This window comes from Prunus avium, chromosome 1, assembly GCF_965620075.1.
Source record: "Prunus avium chromosome 1, drPruAviu1.hap1.1, whole genome shotgun sequence".
Taxonomy (NCBI): domain Eukaryota; kingdom Viridiplantae; phylum Streptophyta; class Magnoliopsida; order Rosales; family Rosaceae; genus Prunus; species Prunus avium.
In genome coordinates this window covers 53978921-54001247 of record NC_142284.1, presented here as the reverse complement: position 1 = coordinate 54001247, position 22327 = coordinate 53978921, and the positions used below count along the sequence as shown (strand labels likewise).

Below are 22327 nucleotides of genomic sequence, written 5' to 3'. Positions count from 1 at the left end.
AGCAAGAGCTCAATTATTTGATTGCCAACCCATTGTGGGTTTCCTGTGGATATGTATAATTCCTTTTTTCTTGGCTGCCCCAGCATTGGATATATACTAAGATTTGAATGAATCAGGACATTTGACTTTAACTCTTGAAGTGGATAAGGCAAAAGAAAGTATCAACTAATCTATAATTCTATATGCCCTTATGAAAAGCACATGTCATGTGTATTATATGATATGTCCAAATATTGAAATTCAAGAGAGGAAGTCAAAAGTTAGTGTATGTGACACATAGCAAAATGTGAAAATTTTCTGTCTTTTGATCTGTAAATCACTGGGGGAGTAGAAGTATGTGTTATTTTATCAAGAGCCTAAATTTTATGGTTCCTAAGATAAAGACCTCTCATGCTTTCTTGTCCATTGTGTTGACCATATATGCATTCATATGCAAGAAACCATCTGCATGAAAAACAAACAGCCTCTGCCAACATTTTGACAAATTCTCCCAGGGCAAACCCTTAATTTGAAATTATAAGGTATCTGAGAGAATGTATATCCAAAACAATGAGACCATGACCACTGACTTTACAGTTAGATCAGCAATCTTATCCTTGTTTGCCTGGCTTTTTTGGACTGGGTCCTACATTTTCAATACAAGCTTAGAAGCAATTAAATGAGGTTTTAATGAGAGCAATGATTCATGTATTGGAGGATGGTGATGATGATGGAGCTGTGGCTGGGCTTACAGTGGTGAAGGTGGGCACTTTGATGGCTGGTTGTCTCTTAGATTTGCATGATTGAACAGGAGGAAGTGGAAAAGGGAGGACATTTTTGGACTTTGTTGTTAAGAAAAGAAAAATGCAGGATCATAGTTGATGAACATTAAACTTTTATTTGGATAATAATTTGCATATGTTTTGTACAATTCAGGGACTTAACAATGTTGTTAATGACTAGTAGGAATTTACATCCAGATTAGGCATTTAGTAATAACACATCTTGAGCAGACACAACTGCTAGGTTGTGAGGATTGGAGGAAGGTACTCAGATTTATTACCGAAAATTCGAGCCTTGGTATCGGGGAAATGTTCGAAGCCTGGCAGTGTTGTTAGATCTCCAGTCTTCTTGCTTACTTCAACAGGGTAGCGAAGAAGGTGACCTGGAAGGTCTTGATGGAGTGTGTCGCTTGAGTAGAGATCCCAGTATTTTTCGGCAATCTGATTTACTCTTCGGACACATTCCAAAGATTCTGGATGCGAGAAGGAGTTGTCTGGCACTCTAAGGTGCTCAAACCATAGTGATAACCTGAAAGCATAGATTTGACCCCTAGCTGGGTCTGTGGTAGCTAAATGTTCAGGCTGGAATGCCCCCATAGCAATCTCAGAGTCCCTTGATCCATCCATGGACCTTTGGTTTATGTTGGCAGATCCAATGATTATGTATTCATCATCAACTGAAACAGGCACATGTTAGCAGACTTTCAGTAATATGTATTCGAAATTTTGAACATGATTAATGATCTCTTACAATATATCTAATATGTTATGTTGCTAGAGAAAATTTCACATTCAAACATAACGGAACTCTACAGTTATGACTTACCTATCATCATTTTTGAATGCACATAAATCATGAAACGCCGGGCCTGCTGAGCTCTTTTATAATCAGTGTCTGGCTCTGGAGTCTCTGGAGGTTTATATTCTCCATCCTTCTCCATTTGCCGGTTGCCTAGGCAGAAGAATGTCAGATAGTCCTTGGGGTGTTCATTTGAACCCCTTCTATTAAGTGCTTCAGAGATATCAGTATACATCATCTCCATTGTCCTTCTTTGCCAATCCAATATAGCCTGAACAGAAGCACTCTCAGGTATACCTTCTGGCCACATTGGGACAACAATGTAGACAGTGAACCTCTCCCCTGATTCAATTTTACTAACAATCTTTAGTGAGAGCTCCTTTGGTATAAGATGCAAAGCATTAATATCCTCATCCTTAATGTCTTTTGATTTCCAGCCAAATGAGCTTCCAAGGAAGTACTGATTCTCTATGTAAATGAAGTTTTTGGCACGACGAATGGCTTGGATATATGCGTCTTGAATGCTTCTGTCTATGATGTTATTCTTCCCACTCACAAGGCCCATCTGTGTTGCTTCCAGAGGTTTCTCAGGAAAGCCAAAAGCAGCCCCATTGTCAATAGATCTGAACAACTGAACATTCCATGACTCCTTGTCATTTGAGAACATATTTTTTAGTGGGTGAACTGTGATTTCTTCAAGCTTGCCAATTGAAATTAAGAACCTTTCACCAACTTGCTTTTTCCACCTCTGCTCAAAGTTGTACAAGACATCCCAAGCAACAGGCCCTTCCAGTTTGCAATGAATATCATGCCAAGGCTCCCTTGGACCGCCTTTCCTAATCGAAGAGCCAGCAAAGTTTGGCTGATGGAAATCCTTCTGGTGAGTTGTGTCTAGAGTTGCAAACAGGGGATGTTTTGGCGTATCATATCTTCCATCACAAAGATCAATACCTCCAACAAAACTCACAATCCTTCTTTTTTGGGATTCTCCACCAGGCATCTCACTGTCAACTACAATTGTCTTCTGATGGTGAGTAAACATTGTTGCAGTCTGAAAACCCTGAATTATGCTTTTTCCAACATCAGGGTTCCGGGGGCATAAGAAGCAATGCACTTTCGTGTTTCGAAAGTATTCTTCGGTTCCTTGATCATGGGTTGTCATCAAACCATCCTTCTTCAGTTCCTGAACAGAAGTTCTGTCATCCCAAACAAGCAAAAGAACTGAAACACCCTCATTTGCCTTCCTCTTAAGAAGCTCCCCTAGTGTAATGTCATCTTTTCGCCTACTTGGGTCCCTTAACAAGGTTATTTCGCTGTACACAGACCACCCGGTTATGTAAATGAAGTGCCTTGCATTAGTGATCGCATCAAAGATGTCCTCCCAGCATCTCTGGGGCTCATACATAGGGATGTGACTGATAAAATCGTTCGGGACATGGGAATCTTGGTATAGTGTAACCCTGCAACCCTCTCTTTGTTTAAAAAATGTCCAAGGAACACCATCATACTTGGGACTTTTAATCCCCAGAGACCAATGGAAGTCATCTTTAACACTGGAAAATTGCAACTTGACATGAATTCTAGAATTTCCATAGATGGGATTTCCTTCTTCATCTAATATTTCAACCCATCTGTCCACCCCAAAACCCTTGATTATTTCTTCAACAGTTATATAAGCTCTTCCAATCAGAGTTGCCCCAATCAGATCATTACTTTTGACAGTGAATATAAGGTGTGAGATATTATGAGCACAGTAGATGTGAAACTCTTCCCTCCATTTGGGATTGTTGGGATCGTTTACCATTCTGGTCCGGCCAACCCTGGCCTTATCTAGATCAACTGTTGCATAGAGTTTGGATCCAACAATCTACAAAAGATTTAAGGTAAATTTATGCAAAGAAATAGATTGATCAGTAGTTTGGAGGAAAATGAGATTGATATTAATAATATACCTGTTTAGGCCCGCACAGCACCAACTTCTTGATTTGAGCTACAAAGTTTTTAGGTGACTTTTGTGCAACCACAGAGTCAAAAGTAAGGGAAAAAAATTATCAGGGCAAGAACACTTCACCAGAAAAGAATAACCACAAATTGTACCGACACTTTTACCATTGAAAGAAGTTATAAAAAAAAAAAAAAAACAGGTTCAATTAGACATTATGCATGGTACTTTGGCATGACAGTAAAATTTGTGCAAACAAAAGTTGAGTTCAGCAGATTAATTTGCATGGCTATACTGATCAAAGATGATGCACCTCACAGGACATCTCTTCATTTTTGCAGGAGATAAAGAAGATTTCAAGTTACAAATGATATGTATTTTCCATCAGAATCTTGTTAGGACTTTGTCATTAGCGCTATGATCCATAGTTTCAGAAAGAGAAACAGAGTTTAACAAATTCTTGGAGATATGGTTGGTTGGTGACAACTTGGGGAAAGTGATTTATAATTTAGTCAAGGATATCATAAGCTTCTTTAAAAATATCCAGATGTAAATCATATGCAAATATAAATTTTCCTTGGATGAAAAAAAATATCAGATGAATCAAGCCTACAAAGAGAGAAACACAGAACAAACTGACAGATTGTATGGTATTTGAGATCACCGATACACAAGTCAAACAAAACTTCAAGCTCGCATTGTCTTTCTAATTCAGATTTTTGTATGATTGTTCTAAAAGCACTCTTTGAAAAGTCATTTGAGGTGTTATTGCCAGCAGTTGGGTTGGGAGAAACACTTTCATGCGATGGGTATAGCAACATGGGAAGTGCTATCTCCGTTGCAAGTAAGTTTTTCTGGTTGGGGTAGATATATTTTCCATCTCATAACTCCATAGCTTTTTTTTTCTGTTTTTGGTCCAAACCTCACTCTACAACTTTACAACCATTTTCTACCCCAAAAAAAGAAAAAAAATCAGATCAAAATTTTTACAACCATATCATTTATTGATTAGGCTATCACTTTTGAAATTTCCCCTTTACATGGCTTACCATGATTCTGAGAGAAAAAAGTACAAGCATTTTTCCTTGGTCAGTTTATACTTTCTTTTCCCTTAAAAGTATGAACACTTTATATGGATTATAACATAAAAGAACAAATAAATGTCACAACAAAACTTGCTCAAAGAAATAGGAACAAAACTGAAAAGTTTTCAGTTCATGTTAAAGAAAAAAATTCGTTTACCTTACACAATAAGTGGAGCCCACATCCATTGTATAGCCTATCAACCTCATATATCGTTGCCGAAAGTGTCCCATGAAGCAAACGTGGCATTGTTTTTCACCTTCTCTCACTAAAACTCTTGGGAATTTGCTCAAACAGAGAGATAGCTACAGAAAAACCAAAACAACAAAGATATTAGCATGCACGTATATATACATATAAAAGCATATATTTATAGCTTCAAGGAAAAGTTAAAGCAACATATAAAATGAAACAAAACTTTCAAGGAATACGTGGGAGATGTAAATGGTATTGCACAAAAGCTGACTTTGTTGGAGAAAATTTGGTAGCTTGTTAGGGTTTGGAATGAATCAAATTATTATACATATAGAAACAGAAAAGTGGAAGAGGAATCTCATTGATTTTGTATACGAAGGAAGGGATGTATCTGCAGAAAAGTCAAGCTAGAATCTGTTCCGCCTTTGCTTCCAAAGTGCCTTCTCAAGTCATCACAAACCATTTCAATCTATGTAACATGCCATGGTGAGCTCAAATACTAATCGATTAGAAGTTTATTTTGTTTTTTTAGTACAAGCAATTGAGGAGGGGGGTTTATATAAATTTATTGGGTACCTGGGGATTTCGAACCTTTGCCCATATATATGAAGGTGGAAGAGTTCAACCAATTGAGTTATACCATACACCATTGGCTAATCGAAATTTAGCATATTGGTAAATCTAAGATGTCACGTTATTCTTTTGCTTGAAAGATTAAAAGAAAGGGACCGGAAAAAAGGCAGCCTCTTGCTCATCAGATTATTTATTTCAGTTGCAGTTTACAAATCAGCATGATAGGTCTGAAAAATTGAGTGTTAAGCCAATCATGGAAAAAAGTTTTCAATAATTCAACCCCTGCTACATGATAATAGTCAGAAAATTCAAAGCCAACAATAAATTTAGCCATCAAAAGGTCAATAATTTAGAGACCCCTGTGGTCCTAGCAGAGTAAATAACAAATCCACAAGAGTCTTTTGAGTCAACCCCTAACCAAACACACCTTAATGCTCATCTGAGGAAAAAAGAAAAAAAAAAAAAAATTTAAAAATTTGGGGTGTGAAGAAAAGATAACTGTTGTGTAAATAATGGAAATAATAAATGCTTTTCTTTTGGGTGGGCAGAAGAGAGTGGCATAACAGGATGCTCATTTTTCCTTTGGTTCCAGTTGTCAAGAACCTGAGGGTTGTGTTATAATGGTTTTGTGTTGTGCAGGTGAAAACTTTATTGCACTCTGTACTACGTAGAGACTTTCCGACCAAAGCTAGCCACCGACAGTTCTTATAAATGTCCACATTGTACATAAAACTCTCTTCATCTCTTTGATATCTACCCAATATTATGCATACTTAAAATCCCATCTCTGAAAACTCTCTATCTCTCTCTCTCTGAATTTTAATAACATGGTACAGTCCAGAAAGTTCAGAGGAGTCAGGCAGCGCCAGTGGGGCTCTTGGGTGTCAGAAATTCGCCACCCTTTACTGTAAGTTCACCATACATTTACGCTTTTCCAACCGTCTAACAACATAACATATCAAACTCTCTAACAATGAAAAGAATATGATAACTTGATAACGTAACATGTGAGACTATCTGCATATTAATTATGATTTTTCTAACTGCAAAGATTTTGATCTTTCTTGATTTCTCTTTGGTTTTTGTTGTTGTTTGGGATTATTATTTAGTAAGAGGAGGGTGTGGCTAGGGACATTTGAGACAGCAGAGGCAGCAGCAAGAGCATACGACCAAGCAGCCATATTGATGAATGGACAAAATGCCAAGACCAATTTCCCCACCTCAAATAACAACAACAACAACAACAACAGCTCTGGTCAAGACACAAAGCCCACTGACCAAGACTCTCCATGGTCTCCCAAGGCACTTTCAGAGCTGCTCAACTCCAAGCTCAGAAAATGCTGCAAAGACCCGTCTCCCTCTCTCACTTGCCTGAGGCTTGACAATGACAATTCTCACATTGGGGTGTGGCAGAAGCGCCCTGCCGGATCGCGGGCAAGCTCGAATTGGGTCATGAGGATCGAGCTTGGGAAGAAAAAGAAACACATTTCTGATCATCAAGATGGATTCATGTGCTCCTCCTCCTCCTCCTCCTCATCCCCCTCATCCTTTTCGTCATCGACGAGTTCATCAATGGTGGGATTGATTGAGGCTGGAATGAGTGAAGCAGATCAGGATGAAGAGGATAAGCTTGCAATGCAGATGATAGAAGAGTTACTTAATTGGAATTATCCAATTCCTTCACCAACAAGTAATGTTCAAGAAGGAAATATTATTTAAAGGGAAGTTGTAGGAACCAACCAGCTTCTTCAATTCCTAGCCTTTGAATCAGTCCTTGAAGTTAAGTATAGCAGTAGTATATCAAATCATAAAATGCCACCTCACTCTTGTGTTGTGATTGGTAACTGGGAAAATTGTGTAAAGACTAATTAAATTAAAACCACTTGTAGATGCTGGTCAAGGTTTGTGGTTGGTTGTAGCAAATACGCTTGTCTTGAAATAGTAAAATGTAGATAACTAAGCTCACGTCTTCCTGCAGATTTGGTTCATTTCAGTGTACTTATATAATTTATATCTTGTTTACTTGCTAATTTGGTAAATATAATAATTATACTTTCACTTTATCTTGTATTAATAACCCAAATATGATTATTTATTGCTTAAGATGAGAAAACAAAAATGCTAATAACATCATACCATGTTATTGTTCTGGTGTGGTTTTTTAATTTTTTAATTTTATGAAACAATAAAAACGCAGCCTTTTACGGACAAATTCAAAAATAGAAAAATAGTAAAAAGACTTTGACACATATACCTAATATTTTCCACATATAGGAATGTTTATTTATCTTTTTGGCCAAACCTGAGGACTGTCATAATATCTTGATTCTCCACTAGATGTCGTTGTGTCTCAGATGATTGCCGTATAAATTACAGTGAGAGTTTTCAGGCAGGATTTAAAAAAAAAAAAGCAATTAGATTTTCGTATTATATTCCAACAACAAACAAAAAAAAAACATGACATTTTATTTCTCAGTAAATTCGAACCTATTACATGTCAACCTATATATATATTTTTTGTTTAGTGCATCATATAGAATTTATATAATTTTTTATATTAGATGTTGGGGGCATGCCTATCATAAAAGTGCATACCATCATGGTAGTTCCATGCTATGCTGCATGCCTAGAACATGAAATGAATGAAATTTTGGGAATGAAAAAGAAACTTATATTTGATTATGCTTAATTATATTGAAAAGAACATATGTTGATTGGTTAAGCAATTTTCACATACCCATCATGCTTTGTTTCCATATCAATAGAATCAGCATCAACTTAGTAGACATCACATATCAAATCATACCAAATCCTCTTTTAAACTTATTTTTAATATGAATTTTTTTTAAAAAAAAAAACCCCAACTTTAATATTTCCTTAAACTTTATTTAATTTGAGAAATCTTTGACCACCCAAAAAGAAGAAGGGAGATTCACTATTATACTCAATATAGGAGTCCAAATTATAGAAATATCATATATGAAATGGACTTTAGAAACACACTCAAAGCCTATTTACAACATAACAAAGATGCTTTTAACTTCTTGTAAATTACAAAACTGCCATCGATTTCTTAAAACAAGCTCAACCCCAAAATCTCATTAAAAAAACTCCAAATACTCAATAAGGCATTAAGGTAATTTAATAATCAAAATAAAATAAAATAAAACCAGCTGTTATTTTTTGGATTTTTTTTGGGTTTGTTTATAGAAATTAAATGGTGGAGGGTTTATTTATATTTTTTGTGCTAAGAATGGGTATATGACTAAATATCTCAAAAATAAATCAAATCAAGTTGGGTATAATCAAGTTGGATTACTTTAGTTCATGAAAATCGCAGAACGGGAATCCCGTCGTGAATGTAAGCAGAATGATTTTGAAGTTAACTTACTGCCAATAATTCAAGAAGTAAAAACAAATTAGAGTATTGTTGGACCAGAAGATAAATAGATGTAGAGCCTTCAATAGGGAGAAAAATAGGAGGAACACATCTTGTGGTGTGAATTACAACGAACTGAGACCACATGAGTTGCTCCTGTAGTGCCAGTACGATTGAGAGACCATGAATGTGAAACTGACCTAATCGTGAAGGGAAAGCCCTCTCGGTAGTTGGGTGATCAATGCTCCATACATCAAGGAGACTAAAAGCCCTTCATCTACAGACACTTTTGCTATCTCACACAGAGAGAGAGAGAGAGAGAGAGAGGACAAGAGAGAAGGGGCAAGTTTCATTGCAGATTAATTTCGGGGGCATGTGATTATCAAATGGGGCAGTTGATGGTAGATGTGACACTGACAGTGACATATAGAAGATTTTTAGTTGTGATTCTCGTTCATTGTTGTCGTGGATCCCTCTCAATCAAGTCTCAAAATGGAATTGATCTACTTCTGTATACCATATCAATCCATTTAGAGTATAATACTGTAGCTGACGTAGAATACTTATTTATAAATTATAGTGAAAGAAACCCTTTGAACAATTTGATTTTTGCCAAATTAATTTTAGTTTCCGACAAAAGCCGAAAGCGAAATGAGCTGCATTTTCATTTTCATCTTCATGGACATTTAACTTTGCTATGAAATCCATAAAGAACTCCATGGATCCTGGAGGAAAACAATATTGAAACCCATCAAAGAAAAGAGAACCGAAACCTTAGAAGAAAAAAATTTAGATTATTATAAATAAACCCAATCCTAGACATGTATTTATAAAAAAACCCACGCACTATTTAAACATAGAAACACACCCAATATCAACCCCAAAATCAACAATTGTATATTTTTTGGGTGTGTTTATAAATGGGTTTTGAGTGTGTGTAATGATGGATTTTGGGTGTGTTTATAAAGTGTTTTGGGTGTTGGGTTTTTTTATAATTTCAGCCCCCATTTTGGGTGTTTTAGTGAAACTCCCAAAAAAATTTGCCAAAATAAGGAATTAAAGGACTCAGAGTAGAAGCTCACGCAATTTCAGTATATGCCTGAAGATTCAAACATGGGTAGTGATAATGGACCTGACAATTAGGCTTTGAAGATTCAAAGGAGCAAAATGTTTTGCAGTCAACCAAAAGACATTTAATTGCAAGCAAGCAATAAACTTGTAGCTTCAATAAAGTTATACTTCCAAAGGAAAATCCAAACAGAAAATGAAATATAAAAATGGACCTAATAAAATGGCAGAATGGCCTTGTCGCCATGAAGTTTGACAGAGAGCAACAGGAGACACAATCTCAATGACTTCAAATGCTTGTCATATCCGATCAGCAAGGTACCTCTTCAAAGAGTTGATTGGCTTTGTAGAGTCAATATGTTCCACTCCGCGGCACTTAATCTTGATTCGGGCAAGGTAGTCAGCTGCGATCCATGCAAAGCTCAACATCACCACAACATCTCCAGGACCATCTGGCTCTTGCAAAGGCGGCGATTGTTTCACCCATTTAGGGTGGTAAGTTACCTGATACCATGCTGAGGCCTTCTTCTCACACAATAGATTCTTCTCATCATCAGTAAGAGCCTCCAAATTTGAATCCAAGTTCTCAAACATTTGCCTGAATTCTTTTTTCAGAGCATTGTAAGAATGACTCAGCCGCTCTTTCAGCTCCCCTTGCTTCTTGCTGTTGGACTTGGGGATCGACCAAACATGCCCAGTAACTATCTCTTCTTCCCTCTTGACTTTATATTGTCCCATTAGACCCTTCAGCTGACCATCATACGAGCACTTTTTCTCCCATGCATCAAATATAAAATCAGCCGCTCCAGGAACCTCAAGATCCATATCATATGGGATGTCACTGGGAACATAATGTAGCTCAGAAGAGGTTGCAGCATCTTCATCATACGCATCTCTAACCTTGCGATAGAGTCTCCCCAAAATTTTAGTTGACTTGTACGACTGGTTGTCTTCTTTTCCCAAGAAATCTGGGTATAACCTTGGCTTTAGGTGCTGTGGTAGGGAAACAATCTTCCCGGTTTTCGGAAAATCAACTGCTAATGCTGCTAACTCAGCTAGTTTAAGGCAGTTCCCATCCAAAGCCCCATCATCACTGCGGTCAGCATGAACCACATGTGCATTGCATATTGGCCCTAGGTTCTCATTCGTCATGTTTTTCACAAAAAAATCTATTATGTCCTGTGGTATAAACACAATGACAGTAAGAGAGTGTCCGTGACAAATTGGGATTCCAAAATTGTGCAAACCCAACAAGGAAAACACTACTTATAATTGGACCTAAAACAAATACAGAACAGGTTATCAAGAATCATGGCTCAATTCTTACTTTATACAATTGTTCAGAATCCTACCACATCTTATTGGTATGATTTTTCTGTGTATGTGTTTATTAAAATAATTTCTTGTGATCACACACCATTTGCAAGGAAACTTCACGATGACAACTCATGGTCATAAAATATAAAATACTTCTTGACATGCATCTTAATAGTTTATGCTTTTAATAACAATGGTACAGCCAAGACAAATTTAACATGGTATCAGAGGGAGATAAATCCTTGAAACTACAACCTCCCAGTATAAGTTGAACTCTACACTTCAGGCCCTTTAGTAGTGGGGAGAGGACCATGTGAGGGGAAACGTCAGCTTATAAGAAAATTGTAGTCCCCAGCTTACCAGCTTAGACTCTAATGATAGTAAGAGAGTGTCCGTGACAAACTTGGGATTTCAAAATAGAGCAACCCAACAAGGAAAAACAAATGATTTAGAATGTAAACCTAATATAAATGAAGACAAGTTACCATGAATTATAGCTTGATTCTTAATTTAGACAAAGGCTCAGAATTCGGCCACATTTTAGTGATATGATTTTGCTATGGATGTGTTAATTAATAGAATAGTTTCTTGTACAAAAACCACTGGCTAGGAAACTTCATGATGACAACTCAAGCTAATAAAATATAAAACATTTAGTGACATGCATTTTAATAATTTAAGCTTTTAAGAAACAATGGTAAAGCAACAAAACTTAACATGGTATCAGAGCTTAAGATCCTGACTTAGAATCCTTAAATACAGGCTGAAGTCTACATATTCAGACCGTTAGTAGAGGAAAAAGGACCATGTGAGGAGGAACATTATCATATAAAATATTGCAGTCCACATCTTACCGGCATAGACTTCCAGGATTAAGGGTAAACAAATAAATTTAAGGCCTGTATCCTTAATAGTACAGCCATAACAAAATGGTGGCATCTAATGCGTTTGCAGGAAATCTGGTAACAAAAGCTTACATGCTCCCACAGAGCATAAAACAAAATATTGTTGTACAAGGATAAACTAGACATGATGCACAAGTGTTAACGGGGCAGTGTACTAACATTATCAACTCTACAAGAAAATTCCTTAAAAAATAGGAGTCTGACATGCCTTATCCAATATAACGACACTACAGTGTTATTTTATTAATATTTCTTGTAGAAGCATGCAGATAATGAGAAGGTTGCTTGTCTAAGAAAGAAAAGCAATCATGGAAAGAGAAAAAATAATGATAATCATGTTCCCAAAATTTAATATAATAGAATATAACAGATAATCACTAAAAATGGTAGGTAAGTACCTGCTGAGTAACAGGACGCCCCTGACGTTTGGCTTCTGCAGGATCATACTGCATAGGCGTCCAGCTCTTCTTACTTGGAGGAATAAGATTTTCATCCCATGTGACAAAGTAGAGGTCCCCGTCTAGGTCACTTCCAGAAGCTTCATCCGTGTGGGGCCTATCACCCTTTTGAGGGAAAACAAGGCAATCATATAAGTGGTGCAAACCTGGGGCATCAACTGCTTCAAGAATCCTTATATCTCCAGGATGAAGGCAAGGATTCTTTGCTATCACAACGTATCCTTTAATCACTTGAAGATTCCTCTCTATCTGAGCAAAACTAGAGCCATGCTTTGCAAAACAGCTCTCTAGCGATGGGGTAGACACTTGGACAAAGCACTGACCTTGCTCAAGTACTCCAAGCTCATCAAGAACGCCCATAAGCCATCTCCCAGAATGGATGAAAATCCTAGCCTTTTCCCTAAGGCCCCAAAGTTGTGCGGCTTGTATACAGGTTAACATGCCTCGTAGATGAGGTTCTGTCTGGGGCTTGAAACCTGCACTCAACATTATAGCTGCCGCATTTCCTTGCTCAGCGCAGGATGCAGTGAGAACATCAAATGCCACATCCGTGTCCACGAGCATCTGGTTTAATTTGAGAATCATCTTCTCCTGCATCCTCCAGAATATTTCATCTTCAACTTTCAGTGTTGAAAGCAACGTTATAATCTGCCTGTTTAAGAAACCTGGCTGATACCTAGTCCAAGAACAGATTTCCAATGTAGTATGCTTTGACTCAAACTTGTTCATGCTAGTCCTCAAAGAAAGCCGGAACCCATCGTCTTTGGATGGCCAACAAGCCACAACCCCCTTGCAGCCAGCAAATCTTATTTGATATGCACAAGGTGGATTTCTGTCCAATTTCAATTTCTCTGCAACTTCCAGTGCAAGGTCAGGAGTGATCATACCAATCCCATCCGAAAAAACATACCCATTCCTCTCAATATCTGGAATGTCATTTACCTCGCTTGATGGAACTTCTACAGTTGCATATGTAGACGAAAAACACTGACCCATCCTAGCAGCACATTTTGCTACGTTTTTGTTGTTGAACTTCCCCATCCAACTAGTGATGTTGCCGACACTAATGTTCACGCATTCAGCAAAGAACCAGGCAGAACGGTCTCTCAATTGATTGGATGAGAAGGCCAGGAAAGTGTACTTACGACCGCATAAATAAAATCCATCATTCAGAATGGTCCTAAACCTTTTAAACACGTTTGTTTTCTGAAAATAGGAATTTGACGTGATTTCCTTCACAATAGGAGCAACATAGTAGTTCAGAACATTGGAATTAATTTTCTGCATGCCTTCATCCATAAAGGTAACCCTTAAAAACCGATCAGCAACTTCCTTATATTTTCTAAGAACCCTATTGGATAGTTCAACCTCAGGCGGAAGACAATAGGCCTTAGTTGGGGTGATGACCAACCTCCTAACTTCAGCAATATCATCCAACCGTTTGGGATCCTTGACAAGCTTGGGATTCTTCAGCAACCAATCTTGGACAACTTTCAGCCTCTCACATGCGTCAAAAACTGGGCTTCTGTAAGAACACAGGTGCTTCAATGCAGCCACATTGATCTCCTTTGGTTGGCTCCTCAGTAAATGAAAGAAACTGTCTGACAACTGGTGCTGATTAACAGTGCCCTTGTGCATTACTGCATTAACCAAGAACATTATCTCAAAGGAAATATCTTCCTCGTACTGAATACTGAAGAAAGGCTCTGTATTAGACATTCCAAAATCAGGTTCATCCTGAATCCTAGGTGGCCATTTGATGCAAACCTCCTTCACCCTTCTTTCTCTAAGATAATTCATGGCCTTCTTCAACTTCGCACCATGGCGGGGTGGTATTAAAACTCTGTAAGAATTACAACGCCCAATGGCCCCACTAGGAGTAAAATCTGTGGTTCTAATCCAAGGATCATCATCATCCAACAAATCAAATGGGACTGATTGGTCAATGTCATCATCAGCAGTTCTATATGAAACCCAGGGTGATGATGTCAGCCGCAACAGAATCACAAGATATGAGGTGTCTCTGTATTGTTTGACTTCAGCGATTTCTCTTACTAAGAACTCCACCTTAAAATCACATTTAATCACTGCATGCTTCTTTGTCCCTTTAAATGAAAATGCAGTGTCCATTGTAAAGCAAAACTTGCATGTTCCATCAAAAGGATCCACAATAAAATCTACCCCATAAGGAGGTCCTCTCCAAGAAACAAAAAACTCATCTTGGCGAACTAAACTTCCAATCTCAACATGCACATCGGATAACTTGAATGGAGTCGTGGTCCTCCTCCTCCTGTTCAGAAAATATGGATTCTCAAGGCCCAAACTTACTTTCAATGGTTCATTGTTAAAAAAAAGTTCACAACGGCCTGCTGCATCCATAGCAAAAGTTACTGAATCAGGTGATACAAAATGCACAAATGCATGGGGCTCCACCCTGTTATAATCATCTGTTCTTTTAACATCTGCACTATTGATCTCGAAATTTGGGAAGGACTCTGGAGGGGTCCAAGACGTTTTTAACCTACACCTATATACAAGCCCAATTTCATCTTCCAAGTAGGTTACAAGATCTTTTGCCCTAACATGATGCTCAAATCCACCAAAACTGACTTGAGTTACTACTGAGCCATTTTCATTTGCTTCAAATTCCATTTTCCGTAAGAAATATCCACTGCCACTTCAAAGCTTGAGAACAAAAGAGAAAAAGAAAATGAAATAACCTCTTCAGTTGAATGGATACAAATAAAAAAAAATGTGCGTGAACAAATAAAAAAAATGGGCGTGAGCAAATATGGTAACATAGATTAGCATTCACAAAAGAATTCAACCACCAAAGTAATAGCCCAGGAACCAAAAAAAAAACCTTTAGGTAACCATGACCACTGAGGATGGGAAAAGTTGAATCTCATCTCTGTGTTTTCTTCTTAACAAAAACTGAAGAACGATAATGCAAATATTGTACCAAGACTTGTTCCTGAACGTCCTCGCTTATCAGAAAAGGATGTTGTACACAGGCCCAAGGATTGAGGTTCTAATCTACCACTAAATCAATCTGGATTGAAGAATAGCACACGCAGTACAGAACAACAACAAAATTCTTTTGTTTTCCACTCAAATACAAAGACGGAAAGAAATTCAATGAATTTTGATGCATAAAAGGGTGTAAAGCAAAACAAGAACAGTGGTCTCCACAACTAAAAGGTCCAAGACCCCCTTGCACCTATTTTACAAAAGATCAACTCATAGCCCTGCCACAACTAACCCAGATTGGGATCGATGTATCTGGTTTGGGAAAAAGGGCTTCCACATTATGGGAGCTCCTACCCCCTTCCCATAATTCAATACATCATGACAAAATGCAGAGGATTGATAAAATTATTTGGCATAGAATTCAAAACATGCAATGTTACCAAAGGAAATTTTTTCTCAAACTCATCATCCGCTATTCATTTTGCTCATAAAGAGCCAAACTGAACAGAAACTGATCATATTCTCACAAAATTAAACAAAAAATAAACACTTTATTCCCACATTTTCTCGGGAAACAATCACAGATTAACAGAAATTAGTGTCAGGAAAGAGAAAAGCCACACTGACCTCTTGAAGCTAAAATTCGAAATCGGAGCGAGACAATGCGCGAGAGAGACTGAGCCTGCGAGGAGAGTGACTTATATAAATGAAACCCAACAAGCGTGAGCACTGAGCTTGTCCTTCACGCCTTTTCCAGTTGCCCTTCCTCAAGAAGTTCCCGCTTTGTGACTCTGACTAAAATCGAAAAAAGGAAAAGAAAATTAAAAATAGTAAATGCCATCTGCCAAGTGCTCGATGAAATGCCTCAGTCAAAAAAGTGTGATCGCTCATTTCCCATCTGCTGTGATTATTGTTTACTTTGATTTGACGATGAAGAAAGAATAATCATTATGTTGAGAAAAATTAATTGTCAGAATCTTTCTCCTTCAGAGCACTTCCAGCAGTCTGCCCTTTGCCATAGCAAGGGGAGTCTAAGGCAGTGGCTGCCCTTGCAAAAGGTTGTGGTGTTTCCACTTATTGCCATGACAACAACTATTCACATGAGATATAAGAACAGAAATTTGTATAGAGTTTTGGTATGGGAAGTGAAAAATATGACTAAGTATTTATTTTTTAGTTCAGCACTTTTTTAAAATTAGCTTTTTATCACAAATGGTCCTTGACGTTTATGAAATTATCACGAATGGTCCTTAAGACTTTTTGTGACATTAATAGTCCCATGACTTTTTATCACAAATGGTTCATGCCGTTAGAAATTATGTTAAGTGTCTGATGTGAAAGATAAGTGGAGCCCATATGTCTAATCACATAGTGACATGTGAATTAAATAAATAAATATTTTTTTATAATGAAAATCCATTTAACCTCTCTCTTTCCCTCTGCCCTCTCTCCTCCATGTACTCTCCCTCTCCCTCTATTTTTTTTCTTGCCTCTACAACCCGACCACCCACCGCCCACCACAAAGATATAGTTTTATAACTATACATTTTCTCTACCACTGTATTATCGACCACTCCAAGCTTGTATTGGGGGAACACAAAGTCGCCAATGGATTCCTATTGAAGAGAGGACAACCTGGCCTTCATGGGCTAATCCAAACAAGAGTGAACTTGCGATATATGGTACTTCTTGTGTTCTTGATATAGCTTAGAGTGGAAAAAATAAATGCATTATTTGCTTAGCCTCTGAATGGCAGTGGTTCGAAACCCGTTGAAAGCATTTTGTGGTTAGGGTCAAGCCAAACCCTGAGTGAGAATTAATCTCACCCTTTGAGTGTGGGGACACCTCATGGTATTTACAACAAAAAAAAATGTAGCTCAAATAAATTCACACATTACTTTGTGCATTAATTTTTATCAACAACTGTAATCTAACTATATCATTCATTAAATTATTATATGCAATTCAAATTAAGTTTTTTTTATACCTTTGTGGATGAAGCTATGATTGTGGAAGTCACAAGAACAACGAAATTGTGAGAGTGAGCGGAACAACAAAAGCGAACATGAGCAAAGAAAGATAAATGAACGCCTTTAGGGATTTGAAGGATAGTCTTGTAATTTTATCTATAAAAAATAGGGAAAGGGGCATACACTCCATACCCGCTTTTGTGTGTATTCATTTTTTATTTATCAATGAGAGATTGATAAATTCAAATTCTAGACATCTTCTAGCATTAAAATAGAAATATCACCAAGTAAGCAAGATTTTGCACCACCACTCACACCATCATTCTATAAATTTGTCCATTCAAGATTAATCTATTAAGTGGGTGGAATTTGCAATCTAAAACCCCCAAAATTTAAATGGTTTGGAGTAAATAAAAATCATCCATACTATTATTTGAATTCAATCTATAAATACAAGGCTTTTTATATATATCATAAATGGTCTATGAGGATCACGAAATTATCACCTTTGGTCCTTTATATTTTTTTTGTGACATGATTGGTTCTTAAGGTTACGTTGCGTATATCAAATTGGTTCTTGTCATGAGATTCTATTAGAAATTCTATTAAATTGATTACGTGACACATGTGTGGAGCCTAGATATCCAATAATAACACGCCACGTGGATTATGGGTAAAATATTTTGAAAACATGTAAGTTAAAAAAAAAAAAAGATAAAAAAGTCCTTCACACAAAACAAAAATGTTAAAATGGTCCAGCTCCTCTAAAATTGGATAAAACGGTTCAGTCATTGTCCCATGATCGGGTCACTGTTCGACAATGATATAAGAGTTATTTCATGTCACTGTAGGACAGTGATTGAATCGATTTATCCAATTTGTTGAGAGATCGATTTTTCTAATTTTTAAAAGGCTTAATCATTTTGTCTTGGCTTATTATCACAAAACATCCCTGACGTTTGCGAAATTATCACATTGCATCCCTAATGTTTTTTTGTATCATTAATGGTCCCTAACGTTAATACATGTACTCTTAAATAGTCCCTCTGTCAAAAAAACCGTTAAATTCAAGGGTATAATCGTCAAATCAATCCAAAACTATATAATAAAAAATTTCTTCCCTTCTCTCTTCTTTTCTTTCTTCTTTCTTCTTTCTCTCCGCCTGGCCCTGCTCACTCTTCTTCTTTCTTTCTTTTTTCCTTCCCTTCTCTCTCTCTCTCTTTTTGTCTCTTCTAGCCACCCAAACCACCACCCCGACCACCAAAGCCACCACTCTATCTGCAACTCTCTCCCTGCCCCCTCCCACAGCCCACCAACCCATCCACTCTAGCCACCCAAACCACCACCTCGACCTCCATAACCACCCCCTCTATGTACTTTCTCTGCAACTCTCTCCCTGCCACATTCCATAGCCCACCAACCCAGCACTCTAGCCACCCAAATCACCACCCCGAGAGAAGGAAAGAGGAAGAAAAAAGAGAAAAAAGAAAAAAAAAAAAAAAAAAAGAGAATGAAGGAAAGAAGAAAAATGAGGATAAAGAAGGAAAGAAGAAAAAAAAAAAGGGAGAGAAAAGAAGAAACAGCGAAGGAAAAGAAGAAGAAAAGAGGAGGAAAGAGAGGAGAAAAAAAAAGAGAAACAGAGAGAGAGAAGGGAAGAAAAAAAAAATTTATAATTTTGGATTGATTTGACGATTGTACCCCTAGATTTAACGGTTCTTTTGACAGAAGGACTATTTAAGAGTACATGTATTAACGTTAGGGACCATTAATGATACAAAAAAACATTAGGGATGCAATGTGATAATTTCGCAAACGTCAGGAACGTTTTATGATAATAAGCCTTTTGTCTTGGTGTCTTTCTACCGTATTTTTAATTCATATAGAGAAAACAACATTATGAAGAAATGAGGCCAAAACAAAAAAGTCCTAAAGATAATATCAAAAAGAAAAAGAAAAAAGAAAAGAAAAGATAAAATACGATCCTTTAGTCAACAAAGAGAATAGTCCCCGCAACCCACTTGACGAATATTCTAATTCCACTTCTAAATATAATCACCATTCTCTCTCTCTCTCTCTCTCTCTCTCTCTCTCATATCTCAACCAGACGTCGCCGTCTCAAAACCCGACATTTCACCGGAGAATTTCCATATTCGGGTGTTGGGTGTAGCGCGGGAGCATGAAGTTCTCAAAGAGCCTCGGGATCCTGATCGAGGAGGCCTTACCAGAATGGCGGGACAAGTTTTTGTCGTACAAGGACTTGAAGAAGCAGCTGAAGCTGATCTATCCCAAAGACGGAGACAAGCTTCCCAATAAACGGCCCAGATTGGCCGACGCCGACGACCGTACGGACGGTGGAGATATCGCCGGCGAGGGCGGCGAAGGTGCTGAGGTTTCCAAGGAGGTCACCGATTTTGTGAGGTTGTTAGAGAACGAAATGGAAAAGTTCAATGCTTTTTTTGAGGAGAAAGAGGAAGAGTATGTTATTAGATGGAAGGTATAATTTCTTTTCTTTTTTTTTTCTTTACAAAAATTTTCCTCTCTTTCTTTTTGGAATATGAGAACTTGCTTAGAAATTGAGAGATTGAATTGCTGCTTGGGATTTCAGAAACTTTATGTTCAGTTTTGTATGGTAATTTTGCTTCAGGAGATTAAAAGATTGTGTCTTTAATGCACGATATTGAATTTTGGATGAAATTGGTTAGTTTTGCGTTGTTTAGGCCATGGTCTGTTGCTGATTAATGGCGCAGATTCTTGTAACTATGCTGTAGATTTATGTTTGTAATTTGAGTTTGATTAGCCAATTGAATAGAAAGAAAACTGAGCCAACTTTTCATTTTCTGACCCTGGATTTAGTTTTATTGTGACTTGCAATTTGTTCTTCCATCCTTAATCACCTAGTTTGATTGGCAAAATTGTATTGAAAAACTTAGCCCATGTTTCATTTTGTGACCCTCAGTTTAATTTTACTGTGACTTGTAATTCTTCTATCTTTAATCACCTTGCGTGATAGGATTAAGGAAGAGTCTGCCATGCTTAATGCTTTAGATAAGCTTTGGCCTAAAGCACCACAGCAATCATTGTCAACCATGCTATATTAACTGTATTATCTTCTTTGCCAAGAGTTGATGACTTCTTTCACTACTTATATATTCTGGGTCTGGTTTTCGAATACAGGAGCTGCAAGACAGGGTAGCAGAAGCGAAGGATTCGGCTGAGGAGTTGATGAAAGTAGGGAGAGAAATAGTGGATTTTCATGGAGAGATGGTTTTGTTAGAGAATTACAGTGCCCTCAACTATACAGGTACAAATCTTTATCTCGTAGTTGTGCAGGGCTTGCAGAAGAGTGGCTTAGTCTTGAAAAGATTGACATTCTGGTTATGCAAATGCGCATGAGATGAATCTCTTATTGTTGTAATTGCCAAATACTAATTATGCAATATTACATGTTGTTAATGACGTAAAACCCAGTAAAGCAAACATGGAGAGTTTGATTGAATTTACTTAAGATCATTGGTTTGGGTTTACATCTTTTAGATCTCTTCTCTGGTTAAAGCCGGCATGCTATTTGTCTTAGTTTTCCTCTGCAGAAAATGAATGGCTAGAATATATAGAGGAGCTTGTTAACCTTTGATTTTTCCTAACTGTTAGAAGCCTGAAACGTGCTTTTTTGGTGTTTTTGCTTCCTATTTTCTCAACAGGACTTTTAAAGATACTAAAGAAGCATGACAAGCGAACTGGTGCTCTAATTCGCTTTCCCTTTGTCCAAAAGGTCATGCAACAGCCATTCTTCACAACTGATGTACTGAACAAGCTTGTGAAGGAGTGTGAGGCGATGCTTGATCATGTTTTCTCGAAGAATGGCCCATCAGTCCCATCTGAAGCAACCAAAGTGGAAGAACGGTGTGAGTCTACGACTGTGACTGAAAATAGAGATAGGCTATTTAGAGCTCCTACAGAACTTGCAGAAATAAAGCATATGGAGAGCGTGTATGTGAGACAAACTATATCGGCATTGCGTGTCTTGAAAGAAGTTCGGAGTGGAAGCTCAACCGTCAGTGCCTTCTCATTGCCCCCTTTGCAAACCAATGTGGTGGAGGAGGATTTGAAGAATATACCTGTTTTAGAACAAGCGGCCAAATAAATTCTTTTGACAAATTTGGAATGTAGGTTTCCTTTTATTAACGAATTTACAGCAGTATCAGATACAAATTGTATGCTCATAACGGTGTGATTGAGCCTTGGAAATCCCTTCTTTTTTCCCTGGCCATTGTCAATAGCCATGTCCAAGTGTGATGTTTGCATGTCAAATTGAGGCACAAGATAGCCACTCAAGTAAAGATGATTGTATGGATATAATTAATTGCTTTCCCCAGACAGCAATTCTACTAAAATGGGCAGTTTGGAGGTCTATAGGAATTTTGATATCCCTCCTGAAAAGAGTGATAAAAAAGGAAAAAATTCAAAGCTTATCCCATGTTAAAAGTTTCAGAATTTTGATTATAATTTTAAGTAGTAAATTTTCCCTTTGAAAATTTTGACAATCTTGGAGTAGTTGTATTTGAGTGGGGAAGAAGAACACAATGGGGGCATGGGGTGATATGCTTATTATAAAGAAACATGTTCCATCCCTTGCATTCAAGTTTGAATTCTCCTTCCGTAAACTAGATTAATTAGCTTAGACTATAATTTGTATTAAAAAAACAAAAAGAAACATACATGACACACTATTTGACTGCTAAGTTTTTCAGTTCCTCTTACATTCTACCAACCCTTTTTCTAATACTGATGACTTATTTATTTATTTATTATCTAATGCACTTTACATGAGGAACCTAACATCAGATCCTTACCAGCACCAGTTTTCTAATGGTTTTTCAATCCTTCATCACCAGTTCATGCTAGTATAT

General features: G+C 37.4%; 4 protein-coding genes across 5 annotated transcripts; 2 read left to right on the top strand and 2 right to left on the bottom strand.

The window, feature by feature from the left end:
• Positions 1-728: 728 nt before the first annotated feature.
• On the bottom strand, positions 729-5219 carry LOC110763796 (phospholipase D alpha 1-like). 2 transcript variants are annotated; one of them, XM_021966663.2, is made up of 5 exons: positions 5017-5219; positions 4745-4890; positions 3513-3569; positions 1588-3427; positions 729-1438 (listed from the first exon to the last, which is right to left on the bottom strand). In XM_021966663.2, exons 2-5 carry the CDS (start codon positions 4832-4834, stop codon positions 1002-1004), a joined length of 2424 nt encoding a protein of 807 aa, XP_021822355.1. In that variant the 5' UTR covers positions 4835-4890; positions 5017-5219; the 3' UTR covers positions 729-1001. The 2 variants fall into 2 exon arrangements, with proteins under 2 accessions (XP_021822355.1, XP_088107304.1); XM_088251178.1 differs by lacking the exon at positions 5017-5219 and having other exon boundaries at positions 731-1438; positions 4750-4867.
• Positions 5220-5980: 761 nt separating this feature from the next.
• On the top strand, positions 5981-7414 carry LOC110763797 (ethylene-responsive transcription factor SHINE 2). The gene is made up of 2 exons (XM_021966665.2): positions 5981-6260; positions 6463-7414. Exons 1-2 carry the CDS (start codon positions 6181-6183, stop codon positions 7070-7072), a joined length of 690 nt encoding a protein of 229 aa, XP_021822357.1. The 5' UTR covers positions 5981-6180; the 3' UTR covers positions 7073-7414.
• A 2488-nt stretch (positions 7415-9902) lies between these two features.
• On the bottom strand, positions 9903-16476 carry RDR6 (RNA-dependent RNA polymerase 6). Its single transcript, XM_021966630.2, has 3 exons — positions 16078-16476; positions 12421-15165; positions 9903-10979 (listed from the first exon to the last, which is right to left on the bottom strand). The coding sequence occupies exons 2-3, from the start codon at positions 15130-15132 to the stop codon at positions 10101-10103; spliced, it is 3591 nt and encodes a 1196-aa protein (XP_021822322.2). The 5' UTR covers positions 15133-15165; positions 16078-16476; the 3' UTR covers positions 9903-10100.
• A 2962-nt stretch (positions 16477-19438) lies between these two features.
• LOC110763792 (SPX domain-containing protein 1) lies at positions 19439-21728 on the top strand. The gene is made up of 3 exons (XM_021966660.2): positions 19439-19914; positions 20595-20721; positions 21119-21728. The coding sequence occupies exons 1-3, from the start codon at positions 19597-19599 to the stop codon at positions 21559-21561; spliced, it is 888 nt and encodes a 295-aa protein (XP_021822352.2). The 5' UTR covers positions 19439-19596; the 3' UTR covers positions 21562-21728.
• Positions 21729-22327: the final 599 nt, after the last annotated feature.